This window comes from Gopherus flavomarginatus, chromosome 11, assembly GCF_025201925.1.
Source record: "Gopherus flavomarginatus isolate rGopFla2 chromosome 11, rGopFla2.mat.asm, whole genome shotgun sequence".
Lineage (NCBI taxonomy): Eukaryota > Metazoa > Chordata > Testudines > Testudinidae > Gopherus > Gopherus flavomarginatus.
In genome coordinates, this window is record NC_066627.1 from 1,516,326 (window position 1) to 1,528,482 (window position 12,157).

Sequence of the window (12,157 nt, forward strand, 5' to 3'; positions counted from 1 at the left end):
TCACTCTGGAGAATGCTATCAGGTACCTAGGTACTCCTTTAGGTACCTAAATACATTTGGCTACTGAGAGTGTAAATGACTTGATATTGGGACCATGTTTTGTTTTGTGTTGCACTTCTTTTCTGTGTGCCTCAGTTTCTCCACTTGTCTCACAGGCGTAACAATACAGCCCTCCTTTGTGAACCACTTTGAGATTAAAAGAGGAGGGTGTTACATTGCTCTTATTTATTGTTGTTGTACAGCCTCTAGCACATTGGGTCTCCGGCAGCAGCCCTGTGTTTCAGGACAATTAATTATAATCAACATCTCACTCCAGAAACCAATGCAACTAACATCACACTAGTCATTGGCCTGGTTCCCCTGCAAGGATAAATCTCTATGGCTGAGCTGAATTCAACAGGCCAGATCAACAGCTGGTTTTGAACAGGATGATGTAGCTCCACGGATTTCATGCAAGTTTTTATCGGCTGAGGATCACACCACGTCCTCACCTCTCAACCCGCTGAGGCCCAAAGAAGAAAAACAACGTGTGGCAAACAAAGCAGATGAGTGACACACAAATTATTCAAGCAGGCAACTTGATGATGTGCAGGGCGGCTCTAGCCATTTCACCACCCCAAGCATGGCGGCGCGCCGTGGGGGGCGCTCTGCCGCTCACCGGTCCCGCGGCTCCGGTGGATCTCTGGCAGACGTGGCTGCGGAGGGTCCGCTGGTCCCACGGCTCCGCCTGCCGATGCTCCACTAGAGCCGCGGAACCAGCAGACCCTCCACAGGCACCCCTGCGGGAGGTCCACCGGAGCCGCCTGCCACCCTCCCGGCGACCGGCAGAGCGCCCCCAGCGGCATGCCACCCCAAGCACTGGCTTGGCGAGCTGGGGCCTGGAGCCGGCCCTGATGATGTGGGATTCCTGTGTAATGGCCTCTTTCTCTCCCCAAGGTTGGATGTCTGTTTCCAAACATCAGTGCTGGGATTCAACAAGAAGCCATACATTTGGTGAAGGGATTCCTGAGCAAGGTCCTTTGGATGCTGTGCACAGGAGGTCAGACTAGATGATCATTATGGTCCTATAGAATCTAGAAATCGATGAACCTCGGATTCATGATTCTCCGCATTTCTGATGTTAATCATTTTGCACAATTTAAGTGAGAGGAGAAATATCCAATCTGTGTGGAATGTAAGTTACTGGGAGTAAAACTCAATAGATTTAGAGCTGGTCATAAAATTTGGGGTGTTTTTTCTGGCTAAGGAAAATGTTCAATATTTTCTTCAAAAACTCGGAAACTTAAAATGTTTACTCCAAACTTGTCAGAGACTATTTTTCTCCCCCTGAAAACTGCCAGAAACTGAAAATTGTTTAGTTCAAATGTGGAAAATATTCAGTTATCACGTTTCTTTTCTGGTGAGATATATATGAGCCAATGAGAAATGTAAGGCCAGCTTTTCAAAGCTTTTTAAGCATCTAGAGAAGATGATAGGTGTTGGTGGGATTTTTTTCTAAGTGCCTAAGCATATTAGGCATATAATGTCTGTTGATATCAATGGGATTTAGGTACTTATGTGCCTTTGAAAATCCTTTACAAATACCTTTAAAAATCTATCCCTAACCTATGTAGATGCTTTTGAAAATCCCACATGGCTGCATCTTTTGGTGCCTGAATTCCTTTGCAAGTGTGGCCCATGGACACTTACCACCACATTTTCTTTTAGTCAAAAACCAAATTTTCTGGGGCTTTTTCAATTTGTTTTTTGAAAATTGCTGACAGTAGAATTTCACCCAGATGTAGAGATGCCCCCTGTCATGAAGGACATTTGAGAGTTATGATCTGGCCCCAAGATTTTACAAACTCTGCTGTATAATTGTTTCCTTATCCCAGTAGGTCAATGGGGAATGGAGAACCACACTTCAACTGTGTAAGAATTCATCCTCTTGGGGTTTTCCATCCAACAGGAGACAGAGATCCTGCTCTCTGTGGTGCTGCTATGCTTGTACCTTTTGACATTATTCAGCAACATGGTCATTCTCTGCATTGTCTATGCTGACGGTCGCCTACACCCCCCATGTACTTCCTCTTGTGTAACCTCTCGGTATTGGACCTATTTTCTCCCTCAGTGACCGTGCCCAAGATACTGCAGAACCTCCTCTCAGGAGATAAATCCATCTCCTTCGCTGGCTGCATGGCCCAGTCCTACTTCTACTTCTTCCTGGGCATGATGGAGTTCTTCCTCTTGACCTCCATGTCCTACGACCGATATGCTGCCATATGCGGCCCGCTGCACTACCCCATCCTCATGAGTAGCCGTGTCTGCGCCCAGATGATGATGGTCTGTTGGCTGGGTGGGCTTCTCTTCATCCTCTTCCCAAGTATCATGATTTCCAGGTTGTCCTACTGCCGTTCCAATGTCATTGACCATTTCTTTTTTTGCAATTCTGTCCCCTTGCTGGAGCTCTCCTGCACTGACACAAATCTGGTTGAGCTGATAGACTTCATGTTATCTTCTCTTGTCATCCTCGGCTCATTAACCCTAACGATGATCTCCTATGTCTTCATCATCTCCACCATCCTGCGCATCCCAACCAACACTGGCCAGAATAAAGCCTTCAGCACCTGTGCCACCCACCTGACCCTGGTTCTCATGTTCTGCAGTATCTCCATCTTCATGTACGTGACACCGTCACAGAAGTCCACCTTGGAGATGCACAAGATCCCTGCCGTGCTCAGCAGCATAGTTAACCCACTGCTAAATCCCTTTATCTACACCTTACGGAACAACATAGTCAACAAGGTTTTGAGGGAGACTTTTAGCCACAGCAAAGCACTTGTATTTCATAGTGTGGGTGGATTATCCCTGACTTGTGCTGCTCCTTGCAGAAAGAGAAGTGTAGCATAGGAATGAGCAGATCCATGGGTCAGACCCATCGTCCGTCTAGCCCAGTATCCTATCTCTGAGAGTGGCCATCACCAGATGTTACGGAGGGAAGTGTGAGAAACCTCACAGCAGCCAGATGTGGGATAACTTGCTCCCCATGAAGGACTCATCCTAAACCCTGTTACTTTGAGGGTGAAAGCAGGAATTTTTATATCCCTGCTTAAACAAAAACTGCCCTTTTTACCATTAACTATTCTAATTTTGGATATTTTTGTCATCGATATAAATATCTAGTTCCACTTTGAATCTTGCTAAATTCATTTTTTGTATAATTTAAGGCCATATTAGGTCATCTAGTCTGACCTCTCCTGTATATCCTAGGACATTAAATTTCACACTGTTAATTCTGTACCTTTTTGGCCTCTAACATCCTGTGGTAATGAGTTCCATAGGCTAACTGTGTTGTATGACAAGCATTCCCTTTTGTCAGGTTCTGCATTTGCCACTTTTCAATCTCATTGACTTCCCCTTTCTGATTTTGTTAAGAGACAGTGAACAGAAATGCCTGATTTACCTTCACTATTTTATTGCCTGTCATCATGTCATAAGAACACAAGAGAACATGAGAGTGGCCATACTGGGTCAGTCCAAAGGTCCATCTAGCCCAGCGTCCTGTCTTCTGGCAGTGGCCAATGCCAGGTGCCCCAGAGGGAATGAACAGAGCAGGTGATCATCAAGTGAGCCATCCCTGTCACCCATTCCCAGCTTCTGACAAACAGAGACTAGGGACACCAGCCCTGCCCAGCCTGGCTAATAGCCCTTGATGGACCTATTCTCCATTAACTTATCTATATCCCCTCTTCTCTGTCTCCTATCTATGGTTAACAATCCCCGGCCTTTCCAATCTGTTGTCATATGAGAGTTTTGGGATGGGTGGACAAGCACTGTGAACAGTACTTCACGATCCAGATAGGCAGGTCTGGACAGGCCAATCCGCACAGTAGAATCATAGAATATCGAGGTTGGAAGGGACCTCAGGAGGTCATCTAGTCCAACCCCCTGCTCAAAGCAGGAGCGATCCCCAGTCAGTTTTTTACCCCAGTTCCCTAAATGGCCCCCTCAAGGATTGAACTCTCAACCCTGGGTTTAGCAAGCCAATGCTCAAGCCACTGAGCTGAAGAAACCTGCATTGCTAATTCTGTGTAGAGATTATGCTTTCAGAGTAGAGTGTGCAAAATGCAATTATTGGGTCTGTCTACACTCATGGCAGCAGGGAGAGTGCAGACACCATGTGTCCAGCTGGCCTGGGTATTAATAGCTGTGTAGATGGCGAGATACAGCTTGTGTGAGTAGAAAAGAGTTTCCTACATGCATGAACCCCAGGGTATGTACCCGACACAGCTCTCTAAATGCCCAAGTCATGCTCCCACTCTACACTGCTATTTTCCATTGTGTAGTGTCTCACTGCCTCCCCACAGCCCTTCACTGCGGCTTATAGCTACGTGTGTGGTGCCTGTACTCTCCACACCACCATGGCTCTAGCAATAGAGTCATAGCAGATTCTAAGCCTGGAAGGAACCTTTAGATCACCCAGTCTGGCTCCGTGTGTGATAAAAGCCATAGAATTGTTTCCAATTACTCCTGGATTGAGCCCAATAACTTGCATTTGACTAAAGCATCTTCCAGAAAGTCATCCAGCCTTGGTTTCAAGACAACAGGAGATGCAGAATACACCACCACCTTTGATAGTTTGTCCCAGTGGTTAATCTCCTTCAGTGTGAAAAGAATTGTGCCCTAGTTCTGATTTGAATTTGTCTGGCTGTAACATGCAGGCAATGGTTCTTCTCCTGCCTTTCTCCAGTAGGTGACCGAGGCCTTGTAGTATCTGGTATTTGTTCCCTCTGATGGTACTTGTACACCAGAAGCAAGCTATATCGATGCTTCTCAAATGAAGTTTTGCGTGTGTGGACCAGACCTCAGACTAGAACATTTTTCCGAATATCCCATCAGCTTCCTTTGTCACCTTGGGAAAGTGATTCAATCTGTCCATCACTGGGGCCAGATCCCCAGCTGGTGTAAATCAGTGCAGTAGCACTGAAGATGGTGGAGTTATGCTGATCTACACCAGCAGAGGGTCACATCATCCTTTGGCAATGGGGTCAAATATCTCAGAAATAGCCTCTCCTCTGGTTCTCATCCAGCCGTGAGGTTTGGTAGGATTCCCAGGTCTATTCCCTGGGCTCCTGGCTAATGATTACAACTCAGCGATGTTCATTTCAATTGTTCCCCTGAGAAGATGGAAATGATTAGATCCTGTTTTGTGCTGGGTAAGCTAGAGGAACCAGCTTCAGATGAAGGCATGTCATCCTCAGCAGGAAACACCAGTGGCATTTTGTATCTGAAGAGGACAGATTTCTTAAGCACAGGCCATTCGTGACCTTAGGGTCACTGAAGAAGGCTGGATGCTCATTGTGTGCTGTTAGCAAGCAGAGTCCAGGAGCACTGCACAGAATAACTAGCATTAGAGAGACTATTCTATTATCCTTACTACACCTCAGCATAAACCAGGAGTGATTCTGTTCGAGTTAGATGGGCTCATGTTCTTACTCACTCCAGTGTTAATCAGGAGTGACTCCACTGAAGTCAATGGGACCTGTTCTCCTCTGCTCACCTGATGTAAATCAGGAGTAACTCCACAGCAGTCAATGGGGCTTATTCTCTCACGCTGGTGTAAATCAGGAGTAACTCCACTGCATTCAGTGCAGCTGATTCCCCCTTCATTCATCCTGATGTAAACCAGTGGTAACACCAAAGGAACCAGCGGAGCTGTAACTCTGTAAGTAGTGTAAACGAGAGGCAAATCGGCCTTACTCTCACTTCTAGTTCGCAAGCAGCAACATAAGACTAGGGAGGCTGGAGCAGACCAGGGGCCTATCTAGCAGCGTCTTCTGTCTCCAGCTGTGGCTGGAACCAGCTGCTTCAGGCGAGGAGGCTAGCAAGGTAGTTACGGGATATACTACCCACATGGGACATTTCTTCCTAAAAACAAACAAATCCATAACATTATACAAAATGTTTGACAAAAAAACCCCACAGCCTAATATACATGAAATATTTTCATAATCCCCTCCCAGAATTATTTTAGAAAGGCATTGTTAGTAAAACAACCTTTCTTTTAAAAAAAAAAAAAATTGAGCAGTTCAACTGACCTGCTAGGTGACCTTGGGAAAGTCACTTCCTGCTCTGCATCAAAGCTTCCCCATCTGGAAAGTGGGGGTGTTGATCCTGACCTCCCTGGTCCTATCCCTAACCCTGATACTGAGCTCCTCTGTACACAGCACTTCCAGAGCTACTGACGAAAAGCACCAGGTACAAGCTCTGCATTAATGTGCGATACTAACGCTGGTGGGGTGATGGTGGGGGGATTAAAAATGTGCTTTGAATAAGCGTTTGGGGAATGTTGAAGTTGTTTTGGGACATGTTTTTCTTTGGTTGGTTGTTGTTTATTTAATATATTTAAAAAAATAATTATTTTCCTTCTGAAAATTATCAAAAGTGTTTTCAGAAAACTAATAATTTCCATAAGGCATTCTATATTGTTTAAGGCCATATCTGTATAAAACCATGAACATTTTCATTAAAACCAGGCCATTTTAAACAAAAATATTTTCATTCCACACATTTCAAGTAGCTCTGTTAAATACTAAAGCTGGCTGGAAATGAAAATCTGTATTTTGACAAAAATATTGAGGATTTTGAAGTTCTTTTAGTTGGGTAGAGATTGAAATGGGCCATTTACTGTGAATTTTAAAAAAAATTAGTGGGGATTGATTTGTAGTTGAATTTATTTTTTTAAACATGGACTTTGGTAAACCATTTCAATAAGCAATATATTAAAGAAGGCAGCGCATTGTTCATGGAAAAACAAAACTTTCTCTTTGATGAAAGACTGTTCTTTGACCAGTTGCATGAAATAATGCTGGTGGAGAAAAAGAGATTGTTCAGACACGACAACTGATTTTACATGCAAAATGACAGTGTAGCAGAATGAGATGAATAAGCCACCCAGGATAGAGTAAGGGAAAGGAAGTGAGAGAGAGGCACAGTTCTTAACAAGTCATTAGCATCAATCATTAAAAAAAGGTTACGCTGTCACTGACTCCAGCCAGTGATGGACTCTGCGAATGATTCATCCATGTAGGCGTAATATCCATATGAGGGACAAGCCATTAGGTACAGATTCGGTCCTTTCTGGAGAGAATGTAACCCTGAGTCAAATTCACTCCTGTGATGAGGCTACTTCCCCCTTGGCCCCCTAAGCCCATTGTGAAGCCTGGTGTGAAGTCAATGAGCAGCTGGGTTCTCTGCATTCTTGTGCCTTTGGGTTTTCAGTCTCGATGGCAGCCTAAGGCACTCGGAAAATCTCCTGCCACTGGGATCCTTTGGCTTGGTTGTTCCTCAGAGCATAGATGGAGGGGTTAAACAGCTGGGTCACCACAGTGTACGGGAAGGACACAACTTTGTCAGAATCCTGCCTGCCCCGCAGAGCTGGTGGGATTTCCCTGAAAATGATCTGCTGGGCAATACTCACAGCCATGGGATGGGAGGAGCAGGTGGAAAAGCCCTTTTTCCTGCCTGTGGAGGTTGGGCTGCACATGACAATGGAGATGATGGTGACCATCAATGGGACATAAATACAGCTGTCACCAAGGCCACTACTTTAGTGATCCCCGTGTCCCTGCAGGAAAATTGGAGCAACGGGGCTGCATCACAGTAGAAGTGGTTTATGATGTTGGGCCCACCAAATGGCAAACGAACAAGAGAACGGTGGTGGGAAGCACCAGTAGGAAACTCACCAGCAAGTGGCCAGGCACTGACTGGAGGCAGACTCTGTTGCTCATGATGGTGATGTAAGGTAGTGGGTTGCAGATAGTCAAACATCTTCCCTTTGAGATGGATACCTACCAGCTATGGGCACTTGGAGTAATTCTGTTCAGGCAACTGAACCAAGCAGAGGATCCCAAATGAGAGAGAGATAGATGGATAAAAAGAGGGGGTATACGGGGATGGATAGATAGATAGATAGAGGGAGTGTATGAAGATAGGTAGATAGTGGGGGTGTATAGGGATAGATAGATAGATAGATGGATAGATAGATAGAGGGGGTGTGTAGAGATAGATAGTCAATAGGACATGAGCTCTGAACTGCCTAAGTTACAACTGAAAGTGGACTTAGCCACATCTAAATCACAAGGGCCAGAGTTTTAAAGGTACTCAAGGTGCCTAACTACTGTTGATTTCAATGAGATGTAGGTGCCTAAATATCTCTTAAAAACTCTGGTCCTTAGACGTTGCAGCGCTGAGCAGAGCCCACCTAAAGACCTTTACCAGTCGGTGCCTTTATCAGTCTGTGACTCAGTTCCCCATCTATAAAATGGAGATAATGATGTTGCCTTTCCTTCAAAAGGGCACTATGAATATAAATCTATGAATTTTTCTCAGGTGCTCTAATGCTATTACCTCCATGGATTTGAGAATCTCAGGCTAAATGGATGAATTACTAATGCCATTCTGAGTTGGAGAACTGAGAAACAGAATGGCAGAGTTAGCATCTGGAGAGGAGTCGGTGACCCATCACCCACTGGATTTCAGGGGTTTGGGCCCTTTGCTTCCTTTGATAATTCAAACCAAAGAAACTTAAGCCGAGCCATGCAAGGATTCTGAGCCAAAACTGGGTTCAAAACAGCTCCCCTGACAACCATCCAATTTTCTTAACCCTAAGAACGTCCTTCTATTTTCACTGATAGAAATACACTAATCCGCATGAGTAATGGCAGGATACTAACCAGAGACTTTCAGCACAGAAATTTGTCACTTCCTGGGTATATAAAATTTGGGCCCTGATCCAGAAGGTGAGATCTGAGCACACTTTAGCTTACTGGGCCCTTAGTGAGCTGGGGTTTAGGTGTCAGGACACCTAGAGTGGGACGTGGTGTGCATGTGAATTTTGCCTCTGGATCTTTTAAAGCACCTAAATATCTTTCCAAATGTGGCCCTGAGACGTGACGCTCGAGAATTTCAGAGGAGCCCAAGGGAATCCTGCAAGTATTGGATTCCATTAAGATGTGGACACCTAAGATTTCTTTTGGAAAATCCCAGCTTCAGGGCTAGATTGTTAGGGGCCTTTCTAGGCCTAACTTCCTTTTATATCAATAGGAATTAGACACCTAAATACTTCTTAAAAACTGGGCCGAAGTGACTTGCCAAGGTAAATACGGAAGACGTCAGAGTTGAACAAATGTTGATTACCCCCTTTCCCCCCTGACTGAGTCCTGTCCCCCAACACCACCCTTCCTCTTTGGAACGGGGGGTTACCTACCAAGGGGGATTTTTATTCTATGGCAGCCCAAAGACCCAATAACCAAAGAGCCAGTGGATCTTGGGATGAATCTGATGGGAGACCCAAAAGAAGGAAGTGTATGGCAAATACCAACATATGCAGTAAGTTTATTGTTTAACCACACCAAATTTTATAACTTTACTCATGTCCAGACAAAAGAACGTGTTTAGCCTTTGTCCAGGAGAGCAATATTAATGCTGTTGCAGAACATCATCCACTGCTTCCCAAAGGAGAGATTTTTCTGTTCTTCCTCTTCTCAGTCATTTTATGAAGAGAAACAAAGGTGATATTCAAAGGGACAAAGGACAATTTGCACCCAACTTCTATTGCTAGTCCCTGGGAATTGAGCACCTGGAGTAAGATTCTGCTTACACATATCAATGGTAAAACTCTGAATTCAGTGGAGCTGGACTTTCACCCCCACCTCCTTCTGTACCTTTGAAAATATCATCTGCCAAATCAAGGAGGAAACAAATAATTTTGTCCCATTCCATTTCCAGCACTTCTGTCATAGAAATTGATACTTTTATAGCATTTAAGGGCAGAAAGGCGCATTTGATCATGTAATCTGTTCTCCTGTACAGCACACACCACGGTAGCACACCCAGTCACACCTGTATTGATCACAGTAACTTGTTTGACTGAGGACAGGTCTACAGCACTGCTTAAATCGATCTAACTTATGTCACTCGGGGGTGTGAAAAGACTCCTCCAGAGTGATGCAAGTTACAGCAACCTAAGCACTGTCCACCCCAGCACTATGTCAGTGGGAGATGCTTTCCTGATGACATTGCTGCCGTCTCTTGCAGAGGTGGAGTAATTATGCTGGTGGGAGAGCGCTCTCCTGTCAATACAGAGCATTTTTGCCAGACGTGCAGCTGTGCCGATGTAGTGATTCTAGTGCAGACCTGCCCTAAATCAAAATATCCCAGAAAGACATGTGGCCAAGACTTGAAAACAGCGAGTGAGAGAGAGAATCCACCACTTCTCGTGGTAGTTTTTTCCAGTGTTAAAGATAAAGCTCTTATTTCTCCTTTGAATTGGTCTGGCTTCAACTTCCAGCCCTTTGTTCCTATTCTACCTTTCTCCACTAGATTCAGACACACTCTGGCACCTGGGAGTACTTGTATATCATGAACAAGTCAATTCCTAATCTTCCTTGTAATAAATTCCATAGATTGAGTCTCTTGTGTCACATTATAAGGCATCTACCCATTTTTAAGATCTACTCTACAAGGCCTGGATTATCCTTTGTGCAATGTACAATGGCCTGCGACATGGGGTGCTGATCTCTGCTGGGGTCTTTAAGCATTGCTACAACAATACAAGGTGTGGTAAGAAGCGACCAGGGGAGGCTAGTGGAGGCCAGGTAACCTACAGAACAGGATGTGCCCATTTCTTAGCAACTCAGTAGAAGTGATAAGCCAGGACAGGCTTTCCCCAAAAACAAGCACAACTAGACTCCATGAATATCCATTTAATTCTGCTATTGACCGGGTGTCTATACAGTGACCAGAACAGGAGGTGTTGACTGGTTTCCTTTTCCAGAGGAAGTTACCCTGGATACCTTGGTTCCAAAGTGCAGCGTCTTACATTGCACTCAGGACACACGTAAGCCCATTGTAAGGTTGGAACGATATCAAAGATATTCACTTTACTCTTGGATCTTTTGATTTTAATTTTTTCAGGCCTGATTCGGATGCTTAAAACATTCCCTGTCACAAGCATCCTTCAGGGCCTGTTTGACTTGTTCATTCCTGAGAGCATAGATGTAGGGATTAAAGAGCTGGGTGACCACCGTGTGAAAAAAGGACACAACGTTGTCAAAGTCCCACCCGCCGTGCTGCCCTGGTCGGATGTACCTGAAAATAGAGCTACTGTACAATATCATCACAACCGTGAGGTGGGCAGAGCAGGTGGAAAAGGCTTTTTCATGCCCACAGAGGATGGGATGCGCATGACCGTGGAGATGATACAGCCATAAGAGATGATGGTGATCGTCGGCGTACTGAGCAGCGTAAGTGCAGCTGTCACCAGGGCCACTGCTACAGTGATCCCGGTGTCTGTGCAGGAGAGTTGGAGCAATGGGGCTGTGTCACAGTAGAAGTAATTTATGATGTTGGGGCCACAGAATGGCAAGCGGACAAAGAGAACAGTGGTAGGAAGCACCAGGAGGAAACTCACCAGCCAGCAGCCAAGCACTAAGTAGAGGCAGACCCTGTTTCTCATGACAGTGATGTAATGTAGCGGGTTGCAGATAGCCACATACCGGTCAAAGGACATTACAGCCAGGTGGAAAAACACAGAGGAGCCTAGGAAGAAAAAGAAAAATGACTGAAGTAAACAAGTGGAGCGAGAAATGGCTTTTCTCCCTGTCAGGAGGCTGTAGAGGAACCGGGGGATGATGACGAGGGTGAAGCATGTTTCCAAGAAGAAGTTTCTGAGGAAGAAATACATGGGCGTTTGGAGGCGATGGTCCACCAGGGTGATGGTGACAATGATGATGTTTCCCATCAGGATCAAGAGGAAGGTCGCTAATAGAACTAGGAATATGACGATGCTCAAATGATTGTCGTTGACAAGTCCTAACAGGATGAATTCCACCACTGCAGTGCGGTTTGGCATTTATGGTTCACCTTGAAGCAAGTAAACAAGACATATTACTGCTTTTTAAAAAAGCACAAAATGGCAGAGTTTTTTGTTTTGTTTTTGTTTTGCAGAACGGATAGGAGAATGAATCAGACAAATACTTTCAATGGGAGTTCAGAAAGTGAGCGAGATGTATGGGGATAGATAGCTCAGTGTTTCTCACTGCATCCCACAGAGAAGAACAAGTGCATTGCCTGAGGCTTTCTGTTAAAATGAGGGGCAGCGAAATAGACAGCAGAG

General features: G+C 45.0%; 1 protein-coding gene and 1 pseudogene across 1 annotated transcript; one reads left to right on the plus strand and one right to left on the minus strand.

The window, feature by feature from the left end:
• Positions 1–1,451: 1,451 nt before the first annotated feature.
• On the minus strand, positions 1,452–11,893 carry LOC127031876 (olfactory receptor 6C76-like; annotated as a pseudogene).
• Positions 1,889–2,889, plus strand: LOC127031101 (olfactory receptor 6J1). The gene is given in 2 exon segments (XM_050917836.1): positions 1,889–2,051; positions 2,054–2,889. Coding segments are annotated over 2 exon segments (999 nt in total).
• Positions 11,894–12,157: the final 264 nt, after the last annotated feature.